This window comes from Chrysemys picta, chromosome 4 (genome assembly GCF_011386835.1).
Source record: "Chrysemys picta bellii isolate R12L10 chromosome 4, ASM1138683v2, whole genome shotgun sequence".
Lineage (NCBI taxonomy): Eukaryota > Metazoa > Chordata > Testudines > Emydidae > Chrysemys > Chrysemys picta.
In genome coordinates, this window is record NC_088794.1 from 71,249,121 (window position 1) to 71,268,453 (window position 19,333).

A 19,333-nucleotide genomic window follows, 5' to 3' on the forward strand; every position below is an offset into this window, starting at 1 on the left:
AATAAACAATATAAATGTATTACCCTGAGGCCTATTTATACCATCAAGTCATCACGTGTCCCAAAAGCCTGGGACCTCTTAAAGCACACTTCCCTTTCTCCCTTCCCCATTCCACAAACACGCAATGAAGTAGGGGGTGTATTATAAAATATTAGCAAGCCCTAATCTCCCACCCCTTATGTCCAAGAGAAATGTACCTGTTGTGCTCTTGAACTTGCCCAGTTTATTCATTATTTCAACAAAGGACAGTAGATAGAATAGCAGGTGTAGTTCAAGAGTTAAAACTTTATAAGCATTAGCTGAACTATAATTGTTAAATGACAAAAAGTGAATTGTTAGTCTAAAACTGAAAACCAAGAGTTCTTGCACTGTTGTCCAAAATATTACTTGTTACTATGATATATGATGATATATGCAGAGGTAATACAATTTATCTATCATACACCTTTATCATCAGTCACTTTTAGGTGTAGGGTGCTAGGAACACTTACTCCTCTTAACTTCCTTACCCCTTAAACAGATAATCTATCTAGTACAGTGGGATCTGCTTGGCATGAGATATTACAATGGATTGGAAGATAACTGACATTATTTCAGAACGACAGATAAATCCTGTTTTTCCAACCCCTATATACTGTATTAAATACTCAAATTCTTATCGAAACCAAAATTCTGTCATGAACCCCTGATTTTATTAAGACTTCAAATGTCTCCAGAACCACACTTGAGTTCAGTTTTACTATACTCTCCAATTGGGTCCACATGTGGAAAATATGAAACTATGAAACAAACTGGCTCCACCAAATTCTTGGATTAACTGCAGATAGTTATAAGATTACCAGACACGTTGCACTGTTCTGACATTAAAACAATTAAAACATCCTGATCCATACACTGTATATACAATTTTCTAGAAAGAAAATAGCCAAATGTTTGTAACTCAGATCGTCAGGGTTAATGTCACCACAGAAAAGACAGCTAAATCATTAAGTAATTTGCCCTCTAAAATACCTGAAAATTGATCTACCAAGATAAATTACTGTAAACTTTTTGACATATAAGCATTTTCTCTGGTAAATGCAAAGTCTTTTCTCATCTAGCTCCTGATATGAAGGTTCTGAGTGCCTCCTATACAGTGCTAAGCATACTCCCTTGATGCCATTGAGAGCTGAGATATGGGCCCTACTATAACTGCATTTGAGATAATATTGTTAAGATCAGTGAAGCTCGGCCAAAGGACTTGATGGTGGGTGGGAGTGGGGAAAAATACTATTTAATGAAAAGAAACAAGTCAGCATGAAGAACCACAGGCATGTTGGACCAGGGCTCTAGTCACCTCCTACCCAAAAGTATCACTAATGTCAATGGAAGTTATGCACACATAACCAAGAGGAGACTAGAACCCATGGGCGCAGGACTGCCATCTCCACTACAAGAGGGTAGAAATGTTTTGATAGTAAAATCATTCTGTTCTAAGTGTACTGGTGCAGTGACTTTATTAGGGACGCCAGTTTAGCTGTCCCGCTGAGCCACAGGCTTGATTGCATCAGACTAGAGTGACCTTGCAAATAAATCGCTCAATCCTCACAGGCTACATATGTCTTTAAAAGGCCATAGATGCAAATTCCATTATAGAGCTTTGAGATGCAAACTCAAGCTAATGAATACTGTCAAATTACTAACTTAGTGAGGGGACACAATTTCAGTAAATGTCATTCAACTGAGCATTGTCAGAGAGAGAACATTGAGCTTGGCATTTCTGAGGAGCCGCCACACATATAAGCAGTCTCTGCAACATCCATAAAGCTATCGTCTGTTCCATCTTAAAAATCTACACTAAATGATCCTTGAAATTAAATTTAAATCATGCACATTTGGCACCTTAGTTATAAAAGAGGTGAGGAAGCCAAATGGAGCTATTTATCACATGAACACACTAAGGAAGCCTCCACTGGCCATTTTCCATTCCTGTCACAGTACTCATCAAAAATACCTTACTTGCTGATTCGTTTTCTATTCCCCCTTGTCTGGGACTGATGCAGCCTTCCAAACAACAAAATGAAAAGGCATGTATCATAAGTGCCAGGGAAACAGTATTTATTGAACCTACTCTTTTTATGTGTGTGCTCAAGATGGCAGGTCACAAAACTACCTTTATTACAAGGGGATTTGCTTCAATTACATTGGAGCAGGAGTATACCTTTCTTGGGTAAAGCCAGCTATTTTTCAAATAGTAAATGTCATGCATTTACAACATTCAAGGTTTTAATTTATCTTCCCCTTGAAAGGCTCCTTCATGGTGCAGAGTGGGTCTTTCAGAGCCAGCAACACCAATGCCACTTAGATAGGGTTACCATATCTATTAAATAAAAAAAGAGGACCCTCCACAGGCCCTGGCCCCGCCCATTTCCCCACCCCATCCCCGCCCCAACTCCACCCCTTCCCCGCCCTAACTCCGCCCCCTCCTCCCTCCCAGCCACGGGGAAAGGGCTGCCCGAGCGTTACCGGCTTCACGGTTTGCCGGGCAGCCCCCAGACCCTGCGCCCCCGGCCGGCGCTTGCCCAGCGCAGCTGGAGCCCGGGAGGGGAAGCGCCCAGCAGGGGGTGCAGGGTCTGGAGGCTGCCCAGCAAACTGTGAAGCCAGTAGCGCTTGGGCTTCGGGCAGCCCCCGTGCCTCCGGACCCTGCGCCCCCAGCCGGGCACTTCCCCTCCCGGGCTCTGGCGGTGCAGGGTCCGGAGGTATGGGGGCTGCCCAAAGCCCATAGCGCTCGGCTCTTAAACAGAGCCGAAGAGTCAGGGAGGAGCAGAGCCGCCGCGGCTGGAGGCTCTGCTCCTCCCCCGACTCTTCGGCTCTGTTTAAGAGCCGAGCTGCCCCAGCGCTACCGGCTTCGGGCAGCCCCCGTGCCTCCGGACCCTGCGCCGCCGGAGCCCAGGAGGGGAAGTGCCCAGCCGGCGGCTGGGATCCGGAGGCAAGGGGGCTGCCTGAAGCCCATAGCGCTCGGGCAGCTCGGCTCTTAAACAGAGCCAAAGAGTCAGGGGAGGAGCAGAGCCGCCATTTTCCCGGACATGTTCGGCTTTTTGGCAATTCCCCCCGGACGGGGGTTTGAGTGCCGAAAAGCCGGACATGTCCGGGAAAAAGAGGACATATGGTAACCCTAACTTAGACCTGAATGCATGGTGAGAGCTCCTGCCCTAGAACTCAACTGCCACCCTAGCCTGAATGGTACTAGGGAGTATCAGCACAGTGAACAACTAAGGAGTTAAAAACAAAATTAAGGCTCTGTTTATAATGTACATGTTTTATTAACCTTTACATTTGGAATGTGGTTCGATTTTAACAGTTATGACATTGTATTCCATGCCAGTGCTACACTACTAATACTTTAGCAAGGGACTCTTACACAAATGTCCCCCAACCTTGATAGCTTGAGAAGGGTATGCATGTGTGTGCACAGTTACAAAGAGGAAGGGCAATTTGTTTTCTCAAAGAATGCTATCTCATAACCATAATCAAAAGAGAAAGGAGAGTCACTTGAGGTTTTATTCTCATTTACCCCATGACCCCTTTACACACTCAGAGCAGTGTAAAGAGGCCATAAAATGATGGCAAATTACATTTCTATTAACTTTAAGGCACTTTACAAGGCTAGAGCAGTAGACAGGGGCCTCAGTGTAAATTGGAATCGGGCCATTCAAAAGAAAACCAGTGGGGCAGATTCTGTGCAGTAGCTCCTGAGAAAGACAGAACCGAAGGTGTGGGTCTGGTGGACGGCAGGCAAAGGCAGCTTTATGCCATCTTTGTGTAGTCCATATGCTGCCTGCATTGGGACTGGAGCAGAGCCTAAAACATAGTAGTGCAGCCCTGGAGGTTTACCTGGGCTGCTATAGGTTGCTCTATACTACGAGCTTGCTCCCATCCCCATCTTCTCTGGAATGCCCAGTGTAACAGGGGGAGGAGCAGAACTGGGACCCTTATGTTGGCTCTATTCTTTTCGTGCAATTGGGAAATTCTCACCAACCCATATAGTCTCCCCATTTATGTTGCCAAAGCGAAGTATAGATTCAGAGTCGGGGGGGCAAGTATATGAAGTGAGTGTGAAAGGAAGGTTAATACTTCATTCCTTGTATTCCTTGTAGCTATACTGAATATCCCTTGCAGGGAACCCAGGGTATTATCCTAGGACACCAAGAAAATATATGGTTCTTGGTCCAATTCGGTTAATTCTAAAGGTAAAAATTTGTTCTTCAGAATTTATGAGTCCTAGGGAACCAGGGATATGTAATCTCTAGCAGAGCTGATTTAACAATATCCAAAGAGAGAATGGCTCAATGAGGGAAGGGTATCATCTAAATCTTCCCTTCAGAACCAAGAATGCTATCTCCAGGCCTCATGTCTCTGGGCTAGAAAAGGCAGACCTCTAGACCTGACCTTCGTTCATCCATCTGTTTTGTGAGCTCCTTGGGTGTCTCTTTCTTTTTATATATTATATATATATTGTGACAGACCCAGACCAGTGGGTTACAGGAGTCTGATAGAGGACAAATATACTGGTCACTGGATGAGTAGTTTTCTGTTCCCTGAGTGACCAGAGCAGGGGCTACACTAGAGTACTCAGGAACCTGCTAAAACCAGTTAAGGCAGGCAGGCTAATTAGGACACCTGGAGCCAATTAAGAAGAAGCTTCTAGAATCAATTAAGGCAGGCTAATCAGAGTACCTGGGTTTTAAAAAGGAGCTCACTTCAGTTTGTGGTGTGAGTGTGAGGAGCTGGGAGCAAGAGGCGCAAGGAACTGAGAGTGAGAGGGTGTGCTGCTGGAGGACTGAGGAGCACAAGCGTTATCAGACACTAGGAGGAAGGTTTTGTGGTGAGAATAAGAAAGGTGTTTGAAAGAGGCCATGGGGAAGTAGCCCAGGGAGTTGTAGCTGTCATGCAGCTGTTACAGGAGGCACTATAGATAGCTGCAGTCCAGAGGGCCCTGGGCTGGAACCTGGAGTAGCGGACAGGCCTGGGTTCCCCCCAAACCTCCCAATTGACCTGGACTGTGGGTTCTTCCAGAGGGGAAGGTCTCTGGGCTGTTCCCCAACCCACATGGTGAATCTCTGAGGCAAGAAAATCCGCCAATAAGCGCAGGACCCACAAAGATAGAGGAGGAACTTTATCACAATATATATATATATATACACACACACACACACGGCCTAGCACAATGGGGCCCAAATTTGATTGTGGCTTCTTGTGCTTTTTGCATTACAAATAAATTATGATAACAACAATAGTTAACTCATCAGCTAATAAAAAAGCTATGCAGAATAAGCTCACATATGGAGGACTCATTTGGAACAGTTCAACATTTTCCTTCTTCCACGATCAGAATTTAATAAATCATAAATGAATTATACGTCACAATGCCTTGTAGCTAAGGATTTCAACATCTATTAGGCAGTCTCTACCCTAAACAGCTTACAATCTAAATAGAAAAGACAGACACAGAGCAGGGGAAGGAGAAGAACACACAAGAAGCATGTACAGTGTGGTGGTGGCAAACATCATGTTAGTTCCATATTTTTTATTTTATTTTATTTTGGTGGGTTTAGTTAGGAGGGATAAGCTAAATGGGAAGAAAAGTGAACAGAAGGGACAGCGAAGGGGAGAGGCTAAGGGGACAGCTCGGGGAGAACAGGGCAAGAGTGTATGTGTGAAAGAAAGCTGAACTGAAGAAACTGAGGGAGGGAATGCATCCCTGTGAGGTAGTGAAGTATTATCATCCCCATTTTATGAATAGGGAAACTGAAACATAGGAAGATTAGAGAGACAAGGTGGGTGAGGTAATAGCTTTTATTGGACCAACACAGAGAGGTTAACAACCATATTCTGAAAAGCGGCCCTGAGTTTTGGATGCCCAACTTGAAATGCTGTGCAGAGTTGGCTCTAGGCTGTCTAAGGTAACAAAAGTCCAACTCCAGCTACTACATAAAATTGTCTATAAAAATCAGCAGAAGTTGGAGACAAATAGACTGGTACAAACTGGATTGTTTAAGTTAAAAAAAAACTGGTAAGGCATCTGCAAGGCTCCTGGTAAAGTCCAGGTTGTCATGACAACGAGATAAAAAATTTAGAAATGTGAGAAATGTTTATAGCTGAAAGTACCAAAATGTGTTTTGATTGGTTAATTTTAATATGATGAGGTTGCTACCACTTCTTGGGCACTGCTTATCATTGGGTCACCAATGGGAGCAGCGGGACACATGAACTGGAGGGAGCAAACTTTACAAGTATGGCTACCATCTCCTCCATCTCCTGGGACCTTTGTTGTCCTCATCCTGAAAGACACCTTAACCAGACCGAGCCAGAGAGTGCAAACCAAATGGCATTACCACCTCCACCAGCTGAGGCTAAATAATGAACAGAACCTGAAAATTGGGCTCCCTCCCTCATGTGTTATTCTCATTCCTCACCTTATTTCTTCTCCGTCCTATCTTTCTCTTGCTGCCTTCTGTATAATAAGAGTCTGACTAAGTCAGCCAAGACAACTCCACCTTAGCAAAACTGCTGTGAGCCTGGAACCAGAAAGGCAGCTAAAAGCAACATCATAAACAGCCTAATGCCAGGACTCAGAGCTGCTGATAAGTCCATGTGCTTGGCCTGTGTTTTTCCAGCAGCAAAGTTGCAAATGAAAATCAGCACCAAAGATCAGGAGCTGTATTTACTATCTTTCTTTTCTCTACCCTTTTGTGTGCGTTTTGTCTTAAAGTAAGCAGGATTGGACTCCAAGAAGAGCAGTAGCTCCAAACCATCTCAGCTAAACTTTGTTTTTCCTGCTCAAGAGGACATTTAATACCATCTAAAAGACTGTCAAACAGATTTCCCTATAAAAGAATTTATACAGCTAAAGGGAATAAGGAATACTATTAAAATGAAAGCCTCACTTAATACTTTACACTTCAAATGCTTTAACTGTTTGTTTTTCTTCTTCTGTGTCTTTAAGAAAAGGTTACAAAGATTTTTATTGGTGGTTGGTTCAATGTAAGCCAGCGATAAACTGATATGAAACTCTGGACCACATTTAACAGTTTAATGTTGTAACAGCAAACAAGACTTTTATTCCCTTGTTGGGCTTGAGACATCCCCTTATCATCACAAAGGCACCCCAAAATTGAGGCACCCAAAACAATTACCATTTAGAAAGTATGTCTTCTAATGACCAGCCCAAGGGCACAGAGAATCACTGGCACAGCTACAGATTGAAACTATGGTCCAAATTCTGCCCCTTCTGATTAATGGGGTCTAATTCCTATATAATGGTATGTCTACAGTATAGCAGAATAGCTATGGAGCTTCAGCTGTGCCACTGTATTGAAGATGCTTCCTACATAGATGGAAGGAGTTTTTCTGTCAATTTAATAATCCACCTATCCGAGAGGCAGTAGCTCGGTTGACAGAATTCTTCCATCAACCTAGCTGCATCTACAGTGGGGGTTAAGTCAACCAAACTATGTTGCATAGCTCTGAGCAATGTGGCTAGGTTCACCTAAGTTTTAGGTGTAGACCAAGCCTAAATGAGGTCAGAATTGTTGCCCATGAGTCCTTAGTCCAAGAGCTGTTAACTTGCTGTCTGCTCTTATTAGATGAACCTGAGCATGTAGGATCTTAGATGGCACAATTAGTAGCAGTAAGATGATGTCTTGATAGTATTGATATTGCAGTGGTCTGTAAGGAATTAGTTACAACATAGGAAATTGAGTTTTTTGTGACTGAACAATTGATAAATTATTTCAGTGAATGGAAAGAAAATAGTAAATCTAAAAATACCATAACTTCCCCCTCCCCAAGTTTATAAACATTCTAAATCAGTGAAGCTCATTCAGCTCCTTCTATAGGGAAATAGTTCGCGGGAGGAAGCAGAGCTGTAGATCGTATCAACATGAACCTCTGCTCTCCCTCTTGTAAAAGGCTGCAGGGATCGAGATGAAAATAAAACTGACACAGTGGGAAGATACACAGCAGGAAGACTAGTGAAGAACCAAATAGGAGAGGTGGAATTGCAGCAGCAGGAGAGGGGAAAAAAAATCAATACCTTCAAGAACAGGAAGGAACATATTTCTTTCCTACCTAAAACTAGTATTGATCTATAAAGCAAGAGCTGTATCATACAGTTGTTAAATAAAAAGGAACACTTATTTACAGTTCCTCAGTATGAGGAATATATTTAAATTCATGCTGAAACATAATGCCTGATGTGAATCACTACAGTCATATTTAGTACTAAACTGTTCTGTTATCTAGTTTAAGTTTAACACCACTGAGAGAGCCTCCTTGCATTATGTTTTTTCTCTATTATGTATACAGCAAGCTCAGAAGTAATACAATGGGATATCGAGCATGAGTGTTAAATGTTGGGATAGCTTAGAGATGCCTGTCAACAAGAAAAATAAAGGAGTGGTGGCTGGAATTATTTTGAAAGATAATTTATCCAGAAAAAAAAGATGACAAAGCACTGTAGGAGGCTAGGAACAATGAAGATGTACAGCAAAGTCAAAACATACTGCTAACAGAAATCCTCATCTATGCAGCATGCACTGAAGAATGCCTGATCCAGAGCTCACTCAAGTCAATATAAAGATTCCCATTGAATTCAATCAGTTTTATCTCAGGCCTGAAGACAAGTTTGCAAGCATGGAACCATAGAGGGCCATAGGAAAAAGAGCGGCACATCTCTAGCAGTGGGACTGTTTTAAAAGGAAAACAAACAAATTTTGGGGAGGGAAGGTCTCAAATGCAGGTACCTACGCTGACTCTTCCTAAACTTTTCCCCAGTCTTGTTTTAAAAATGCCTGTGCATACATGAGATTGCCACTTACTCATTCAAGTGTATTTCCTTCTGGCACATATTTTTTGTCACCTCTTTTTGTTAAATACCTATCAGCCACACCCCAGTGACTTTATCTATTTCCACTGAAGTTGACAGCAAAAGACCCTACCAACTTTAGTGGGAAAAGGATCTCAGACACAGTTTTTATTAAGTCCTTACTAGAAGAACTGCTGTTGGTTTCAGTGGAAGTGTGCTACAGAAGGATTGAGTGAAAGCTATGCACGGGCCCTAGGATCTGACCCTGTATTTGCAAAAGACCACATATCAGAGAGATGTTTCCATCTGTTCTGGAGCTCCAGTCGTACTCCATTTCCACTGAACAAAACCAAAGCAAAGCAGATCTGAGGAAGTACAAAAGATTCATGGCACCTACCTTTTTCATTGCTATTTGATGGAGGTGGTTGTGGATTAACAGGTTTGGATTTGTCGTAGTTGTTAAAGCTCTGGCTGCGCCGGTTGTTGGCACTGATAGACCCACGAGTTTTGGTTTCGCTGCCTGCAGCAGATACCCTCGTGGTGGGACCTGGAAGTCTGTTAAGAAAAATAAGAAAACAGGACAAAGTACTCATAAGAAAAACCACAACAATTTGGAAGAGGAAAAGACAACTGAAAACCATGCGTAATCCGAGAATAAAGGGAGCAAGGCAAGAGAATTTTGTGGGTTTTGTAAGGAATTTAACCAAGCCACCACAAAATATCCTGGATAAAAATATACATAACAGTGACTACAGTAGTAGTTTGAATTGCTTTACATCATGAAAACCCCTTGAACTGGATATTGTACTATTGTAAGATGCGATTTTCAGATTTAAAATATTCAGAACCCAGTTCTGACATCCTTATTTAAGTTGATTAGTACTGTACGTGGCAAGTAGTCTGGTTTCAATGGGACTACTAGAAGTACTACTCAATCTAAGTAAAGGTCGCAGAATCAGGTCCTCAATCATTTTTCTTCAGTGCTGTAGCCCTTGGTCTTATTCTCCTCTCCCTTATGCCAGTGTAAACAAGAAGCAACTCCAGTGAATTCAATGGATTTATGCTGCTGTAAAATTGGTGTCACAATTTGGCCCTATGTTCCTAAACTAGATTGCTGAAATTCATTCTACACAGGACTACAATCCAATTCAGAAACAGACAATGGGGCAAAATGTGGCTGTTGCTTAACAACTGGCATTTCTCTGTAGGGAGCACATTATATTTGTGCTCTTTGAACTGAACTGGCTACCAACTGATTTTCAATAGAAGGTTAATATTGTTTATTTTTGGATCTACAAAACCTTCTAAGGTTTGAGTTCTGGCTGCCTCGGAAACCACTACTCTCCCCATGTAGTAGCACAGCAATGGAATCAGCTGAGGAGCTTGAGGAACTGAGCAGCCCCCTGGGTTAAACTGTAGGATGCTGATAGTCATGTTTTGTCAATGAAGGGTCCTCATTGGAACGCATCTCCCTTTTGATCCAGCAGAGCCCAGGCTTGCAAGCTTTATCTGCTTTATCAGGCTTTTTCTGGGGAGAGGAAATTGGGGTTATAGAGTAGGATGATGACCAACTCCCAGTGAATTTGAATAAGATATGGGCTTCTCATTCCTTCAGATGAGGCACCCTTGAAAATCATAGTTTTAATATATGTACAGCACACTTTTATGAATCTAAATAAATGAAATACAACAAAATATGAAATAATGCCCTCAAAGTACATACCTGTAGAGAATTGTTGAGACTTTTGAGTACCTTGAAAAGTAGTGTGACATCTTCATTTTTGAGGCTAAAAGCCAGAATCTGCACACGTCATGTATGGTGGCAAGATTGAAAGACATGAGCTACTCAACCTTCATTGTTTTCAGCATAAGTAAAAAAAAAAAAATTGTCTATAAAATCACTGTGACCTAAATGAAGTGTACCACCAAAGAGCCTAATCCAGAAGCCCTTATTATCAGAGTGTAGTAAAACTTTACACAGGGAATACTGCCATGGGGGATGCAATGTGCAAAATCATTGTTACATCTATAGCACCATTAGCGCTGGAAAGTCGGGAGAGGGGCTTTAACACTGGTTTCAAAAATCAACCAACTCTTCAGAGATTAGTGAAAGGGAAATGAAAAAATAAAAAAGGGAAAAGCATAAATGTTAACACATGCATGCACATGCTTCCAAAGCTCAGAGGAGGACAAAATATATGGGCACCACTAAAAACAAAAATATTGTATTTATAAATTCACATTACCACAGCCTCTGGCACACAACATTATGGGTTTTGAGGTTTACTTTGTTGTATCCCAGACAACCGCCTTAAGTTCTCAACTGTATATGAAGAACCTCAGCCAGTTTCAACACTAAAGGATGCTAGAAAATTATATATGGAATTGATCAAAAACAAATTAAACTTAGAACACCCTGAAATACTTTATCTATTGAAAAGAAGGCTACAAATGAAGAGGCAGAAGGTGGTGGGGAGAAAAGATGGGAAACATGAACGCTTAGGGCTCTCGGTCCCATTTTTGATGTTTTCCTTGAAGTTGGCAGGGCAAGAGAGCTCATGCAGAGCCCATACTATTGAATAGATGTTGAATTCAGTCTTTTGCAGGCAGGAAGAGCCTTCAGGCCACATCACTTGACAGTCTGTTCTAAAGAAAGACTCCACTTTGTTACTTAGTATGTTTTAAGCCCCACAATAGAGCTACTGGACTATTTTAGAATTCGTTCCCTACTCTTTTTTTTTTTTTCTTCTGATAGGATTAGTGGATGAGAAAAAGTTATTCTTCCTAAACAGTCCTCAATAGTGCTGTAAAGATGTGGACCAAAATGGTTTGCTCAGAAAAGCCAGCAATGGTTTGCTCAGAAAAGTGAAGGGGACAGCCCAGACACACTGACCAGCAGGGGACAGCATAGGTTGTCAATTCAGTCATCATTGTAATTGCTAGTTATATAAATATGTATAAAATAGAAAATACATGTAAGAATAAAACACTTAGGAAGAAGATATATTGTTAAAGCACTTATCCTTCCATCAGATTCCTGATGTGTGTTTATCTGATTAATTTTGTTTTAAGCACATATCTTTTTACTTGCCCAGGACACTTTGGAAGTGTATGTAGCTACTTTGGCTAGGGCAACTCTACAGCTGTAAGCTCTGTAGCCATAACCTTGTAGGGAAAAATCTAGTTTCAGGATAGACCTGCTGGCTTCTTGTTAGCAGAGATCAGGTACAAAGTTAAGAGAACACTCTCGGTTATTTCTCTTCAGCCCCTTTAGCTAGCTAATATGTGACTGTAACCATGCCTGAGGGTGAACTTGATGCGTCTCAGGTGTCAAGTTAGTGTTAGGAGGGAAACAGAGTAGGGAGAATCAACAAGGCTTAAAAGGTTTCAGAGTAGCAGCCGTGTTAGTCTGTATCCGCAAAAAGAAGAACAGGAGTACTTGTGGCACCTTAGAGACTAACAAATTTATTAGAGCATAAGCTTTCGTGGACTACAGCCCACTTCGGATGCATTTGTTAGTCTCTAAGGTGCCACAAGTACTCCTGTTCTTCTTTTTAAGGCTTAAAAGGTGATTCAGAGTACGGGTTCTAGCACAAAGCATCTTTCTGATGCCTAGACCTTCCCTTCACCAAATAAAATACAAGATGTGGGGGAAGTGAATCCAAATTATAGGACAGGAGTAATGCGGTTACATTTCCACATTACAGAAAGGGATACAATTTACTGGTTAGTGCACAAGAGGAGTAAAAATGTCAAATAAACTACACTAGTTAATGCAGAACTACAGTGGAATTCCTAATTAAGTACATATGACAGCATAATAATATCAAGCGTAATACTAATCACAAGAAAATCCATGATTAATACCGAAGATATTAATAATGATTAGAGCAGACCTTTTAAGTGCTGCTGTGAGGTGCTCATAGGGGTTGGCATTCAAGTCAAGCTATGATTATGGCCAAAATGGACAGAAACACCTATTACTCATTTTCATGGAGATTAGCTGTTCTCTGCTATAGGCACTAGGGAGTCCAGGACCAGTGATGAGATATATATCTACTCTGTTGTTTTGTCTCATCTGACACACTTGACTAAGTTCCACTTTTTATTACCCAAGAGAAAACTAGTCCTGACATTAGTAATTTCAACAGTGTAGAAATGAAAAGAATAACTGGTTCAGAAATTGTGTGACTCTTCACTTTTCAAACCTTCCCTTTTCAAAATGAAAAGCTCACAAGAATGACCAAGGTCCATTATTTTCTTGCCAACATAGAATCATAAGACTGGAAGGGACCTGGAGAGGTCATCTAGTCCAGTCCCCTACACTCATGGCAGGACTAAGTATTATCTAGGCCATCCCTGACAGGTGTTTGTCTAACCTGTTCTTAAAAATCTCCAGTGATGGAGATTCCACAGCCTCCCTAGCAGGGCCAGCTCCAGCACCAGCTTACCAAGCAGGTGCTTGGGGCAGCCACACCGGAGAGGGGCGGCACATCCGGCTCTTCGGCAGCAATTCGGCAGTGGGTCCCTCACTCCTGCTCAGAGCGAAGGACCTCCCGCCGAAGATCACGATCGCGGCTTTTTGGGGAGAGGGGCTGCTTGGGGCGGCAAAAACCCTGGAGCCGGCCCTGCTCCCTAGGCAATTTATTCCAGAGCTCAACCACCCTGACAGTCAGGAAGTTTTTCCTAATGTCCAACCTAAACCTCCCTTGCTGCAATTTAAGCCCATTGCTTCTTGTCCCATCCTCAGAGGTTAAGAAAACAATTTTTCCCCTCCTCCTTGTAACAACCTTTTATGTACTTGAAAACTGTTATGTCCCCTCTCCGTCTTCTCTTTTCCAGACTAAACAAACCCAATTTTTTCAATCTTCCCTCATAGGTCATGTTTTCTAGACCTTCAATCATTTTTGTTGCTCTTCTCTGGACTCTCTCCAATTTGTCCACATCCTTCCTGAAATGTGGCACCCAGCACTGGACACAATACTCCAGTTGAGGCCTAATCAGCATGGAGTAGAGCGGAAGAATTACTTCTCGTATCTTGCTTACAACACCCCTGCTAATACATCCCAGAATTATGTTTGATCTTTTTGCAACAGCATTACACTGTTGACTCCGCAGCACTCCTTCCTAGGCAGTAATTTTCCATTTTGTATGTGTGCAACCGATTGTTCCTTCCTAAGTGGAGTACTTTGCATTTGTTCTTATTGAATTTCACCCTATTTACTTCAGACCATTCCTCCAGTTTGTCCAGATCATTTTGAATTTTAATCCTGTCCTCCAAATCATTTGCAAGCCCTCTCAGCTTGGTATCGTTCGCAAACTTATAAGTGTAGTCTCTATGCCATTATCTAAATCATTGATGGAGCTATTGAATAGAACCGGACCCAGAACCGATCCCTGTGGGACCTCACTCGTTATGTCCTTCCAGCATGATTGTGAACCTGAGTGACTCTACCCTCTCTCCTATTTAACAAAAGAAAAGTTGACCAAATATACACAGTATTAAAGAGAACACAAGGGGATGGTCTCTAATACTGCGTATATTTTAGCTATTCTAAAGCTTGGCTACAAATCATCAGACAAATAATGTAAAGATGAACCCTAAACATGCAGTTGGAAATCTTGCAAGGAGGGTTATCCATGCTTCACAGAAGAGGAAGAAGTGCTAACCTAGAAGTCTTTTTCTGACCGAGAGTGAATCGGATGATTTTGCTTTGAGATGAGTCCCTGGGTGATGCACTGTACGACAGGAAAGAAAAAGCGGAAGAAAAAGAGTGAGCAAAGAAGAAACATTCACAAAACACTACTGAGCTGAGCCAATGATTTTAGAACAGGGAGTTTTTCCCATATGTTTCACATGACAAAGAACTTCTCCCCCAGCATAACTCCTCAGACTTTATTCATTTTCTATAATGTGCATTAGGTTCAGATACAGAACTGAGGTGCAGCACTTGCCTAGACTGACCAGGTTTGTATGTTACTGCAAAGTCAAGTTTCATTATTCGTTTCTTTCTAACTTTTTATTATATACAATGGTCTGAAGAAACTGAATGAATTGGTAACATTAATGCATGCTACAGTTCATCACAACTCTCCCAATATACAAATCCTCAAGTTAGATGTTTGGTTTTGACTGATTTTTTTTAAATTACTTTGATTTTAATTCAATTCATAAAATACTTTGCAGGCACCAGACCAATGTTCAAGTGTTGGGAAAGGATCACTGAAACAAGTTCTTGTTGCTCAACTTCATTTTACAGTAATTATTCTGCACTGAAGCTTATGACGATTTCATATGGCTGTTAAGAAAAATGGCTATGTTCAATTACAGAAAAAAAAAATCCCTGCTTTGTTGAATAAAAAGAAAGCCAGTTTATGCTGAAAGGCCAAAAATGGAAGAAGCTTTGACAACTGTCCCACTTGGCCAGACTCATCTTAAGGATTTATACCTCTGGTGGTGTTTTTGGTATTTGGAAACTAGCCTTGCTGTAGCACTCAAATTTAAAATTACAAACTGATTTGCAGTGTTACACTGAAAACAAATCAGTGCCCATATATTTAGAACAGGAGATAAAAGAGGTGTACAAGTATGTCTTCAGTGGTGCTAAATCCTGCTCACTTTACTCCCGCCAGGAATCCCATTGCCCTCACAGGGGTATGTAGTCCAATAGACAGAAGTACACAGAATAGATACAGCATGGGCACTGTCTCCACTATTGTGCATGAAATCTAACTTGGAAGGACCATCTCTGAGTATCAGAGGATAGCTCAATCCTCACAGTACATTCAATGCCTGGTCTCTCTTCAGGGATTGCCAACAAGATGCCAGTTGTAATGTGAACATTTGTCTAATGACAACCAGAGTGAGACCATCAAACTCATTTCTTATAAGCCATGAAACAGCTATCAGATGGGTAATGACTTTTGGATAAACTTAGGCTGGATTTGAACCAACAGTAATGGTGAAGGTATTTCTTAATGGAGATTTCTTTCATTTTTAGCCGAACGCTTCAGCAAGGATCTTAAAATAAAAAAACTAAGACACAAATTACCACGCTTAGTGGAATCCCTGTAAAGATATATTTAATATAAAGTCCAGACTTAATCTTGTTAGTGTCCTCTAGGCCACCATCCTTGGTTTTGTGTAAATGACTGTGCTGTTGCCTGACAAGTACACCTAATTAAATGCTTTACTAGCATAAAGCAAAAAAAATAAAGCCACCACACTTTAATAAAAAAAATAATAATAATAAAAAAACCAAATCCTGCTTACTCATGTAGCAGGCATTTTAACCCTGTATAAATGAATATTGCTGCCACAGACAGAACTTAATTATTGCTTCTAGTTTGAATTCCAGGGGTGTGAAATTGATTGCTATGCAGCTTTCACCTTCTGATACGCTGAGATGCTAAATACCTTCTGTTCTAAGGAGAAACTACTATAGAGGCTGTTTTTGTTTCTGAAATGCTTTAAAACAGAAAAAATATATAGAAAACATCCCACCTTGACTGCATTTCTGGTTGTGCTTTTAATTGATGATGTGCAGCTTGCTGGGGCTGTTGGCACTGTGTTTGGGGCGAAGCCGGCATCTGTTGCTGTTGCACCCCGACCGGACACTGGGATGGAGGCCCTGGTTGCTGGGATACTGGTGGAGGTTGCTGAGATGGATGGTGCTGCGGATGTTGTTTCAGTGGCTGCTGCTGCTGCTGCTTATACCGAGACAAGCTGAAGAAAAGTCCTAGAATGGCCTTTAGATTCCCATTCCTGATTTCTGTAAGGCAATTTTTTAAAAGTCACTTGTCAACTACCAGTTTAGTTTTTTCTTACAGTACAATGGCTTATTTCAGCATTCACGCTGTTCCTAATACTGCCTGAATTTAATTCCTTTAGGATACGACAGACTCCCTGCAAAACTAATTGGTATCACAGTTGATTAACATTGGGCATCAACCACAAAGTAAATTAGTTATTTCTCCCCTACAGTGATTGCAGTGGATGTATTAGAAATGAAAGACATGTTGTGAGCTGGTGCATTTTAATAAAGAATTCCTTTAAGCCAAAATTAAGATGCAAAAATCAAATGCAATGTAGCAACATCATGCTGCAAATGATTTGCTGTAAGTTCTAGTCCTCAATGTGCATGATGGGGAGAAGCCACACAGTGATACAGAATTGCATTGTTTTCATTATATATGAAAACATATATTTCATTATATGTCAGTCTAATTTATTTCAATTATGAAAATCTAATATACTCAAATTAAGAAATAGAATTAGTGTGTATATTAGTGGCTATACTTAAACTAGATAATTACTAGTCTGGTCTTTTCACAAGGCAATAAGGACCTGGTATCCACAACATTTAAGTTTCTGATTGTCACATGTACTATCTTGCATATTATATCACACACACACACACTCTTAAAAGAACAAGGGTCCTGTGGGGGAAAAATAGTATGTGGTTATATACAGTAATGCATATGCACAAGGGGCTAAATTAAGGTTGCACAGACAACTTTAAAACTGGTATTTCCTAACTTTTGAGTGCTCCACTTTGCGGTCTTAAAGTGTTTTTAAATGAGGGGTTCAGAGTGCAGAAGGGGGCTCTGGGCTAGGGCAGGGGGATGGATTATAGTGGGGTGAGGGCTCTGGCTGGGGATGCAGGCTCTGGGGTGGGGCTGGGATGAGGGGCTTGGGGTGCAGGAGGGGGCTCCAGGCTGGGAGTGGGGCCAAAGGGTTCAGAATGTGTGTGTGGGGGGAGCGGGGGTTCCAGGCTGAGGCAGGGGGTTGGGGCATAGGAGCGGGTATGGGCTCTGGCCTGGCAGTGTGGGCTCTGGGATGGGTCCAGAAATGGGGGGTTCAGAGTGCGGGAGGGGGCTCTGTGGGCACAGGGGCCACACCTCACCCAAGCTGCAATTGCAGGGAAAGTCCTTCTTAGCCCAAGTGTAGACAGAATCTTGTGGAAATATAGCTGCTAAAATCTAAGAAGCCTCTACTGAGTATGTGCAAACAGCAATTTTTAAAGGCTTATAACTTGACCAAATTTGGACTGGTTTTCACAGGAACAGAAGACGACATACCTTACCAAATATCAAGTTCCTGTTTCACAGCATGGGGGCTCTAAAAGTTGCCAGAATTTTTTAACATCGATTCAACATTTTCCCCCCCTAACCCCTTGTTCTCAGATATAGCTGAACTGTTTTGGCAAAATATTTCAAAATAATTCAACCTGAGGCAGACGGACACTCAGGAAGGAAAAATTCAGCCCAAATGGTTAAAATTTAGCAAGTGATAAGCAACTGAAAACAGGACCTTATAATAGGAGATGTCAGGCGACCTTAATAATAAGTGGTGCTACCAACCCTACCTATAATGTATAATTTGATATATGTGAGTGCATGCCCATCTGCTGTGTTTATCAGAAGAGAAACCTGGTTTTAACATTGTCTTAGAAACACAGAAAATAAGAACCCACACAAAAATATACCCTTAAAACAATGAAAAGCAAAACAAGAAACAAAGAAAACCTCTTCTATACTTTGACAATATTTTCACATTGTCTGTAATCTGCCTAAGCAAAATGTATCTTCTAAACAGGATACAAGAAAAATTATACCCACAGACTTTGGACTCAATGCTGTTTCCACTGAAGTAAAAGAAAAAACTTCCATTAACTGCATAGGGAGCAGGTTATGGCCCTTTAAGAAGAAGCAAAATATTTCAAACAGGCCTTTTAGGAGTACTTCTGGTTCTCTTATCTCGAAAGATGGACTGAGGTAATTCACCTGGCAGTTTGCCACTGGACTTTGTACACAGAGAGTACTTCAGCCTCACTGTGTTTTGCCAGTGAGTACCATCTGAATTACTTCTAGTTCAAACTCTCCTTCTCTGTTTTGCGTCAGTTTAAACACGCATGCTGAGTTATGAGAGCATGAGCATGTAACCCAATCATTTTCATTTTGGCCACACACAAAAAAGAAGGGTTCTTTATTTATATTTTAAGTTTTAAACAAATATTGCCAGATGTTCTGGTTTCAGGGAAATGCAGGGTTTTAAAAAGAACCCTCCCAATCTGTTGATTGGACATTTCCATGCAGTGACGTCGTCTGCTGTTTGTTGCTCCTACTGCTTTGACTTCCAATTTTGAAAAGCTGCCCAAGCTACTCTCTTTCTTGATACAAAAGTATACAAGACTCAGTGGCAAGGCAACAGGGAAATCCACAGAAAACAAGGAAGTAAATTGATAGGATATGTATAATGTTAGTTTCTGGGACAATTAGAATGAAATGTCAGGACTATACTGCAGCTGTTAAAAGTTAAAAAGTTACTACATATGGAATCTAAAAGATTGAAGCCAAGAAGGAATGGAAGGAGAAAAAATACTGATTGAATAAAATGAACAGATTTACAATGATCAGAATAGGCTAGCCAGGTGGTTTAGCAGGAGCACTTTGTAGCACTAAACAATAGACCAGACTTCAGGTGCA

The 19,333-nt window shown here is 41.4% G+C and overlaps 1 protein-coding gene across 20 annotated transcripts in view; it reads right to left on the reverse strand.

Annotated features, from left to right (window-relative positions):
* The window catches only part of NAV2 (neuron navigator 2), a 664,394-nt gene that overhangs the window by 171,613 nt on the left and 473,448 nt on the right, over positions 1-19,333 (reverse strand). For 15 of the 20 annotated variants that reach the window (XR_010600575.1, XM_065592583.1, XM_065592584.1 and 12 more), the window contains 3 exons: positions 16,350-16,617; positions 14,516-14,584; positions 9,243-9,400 (listed from right to left, as the gene is read on the reverse strand). Coding sequence is in view for 19 of the 20 variants with exons in the window: in XM_065592583.1 (XP_065448655.1) it covers positions 9,243-9,400; positions 14,516-14,584; positions 16,350-16,617 (495 nt within the window). In the remaining variant the exon portion in view is untranslated. The remainder of the gene's footprint in view (positions 1-9,242; positions 9,401-14,515; positions 14,585-16,349; positions 16,618-19,333) is intronic. The other 5 variants (XM_065592590.1, XM_005305344.5, XM_005305342.5 and 2 more) reach the window with 1 other exon arrangement.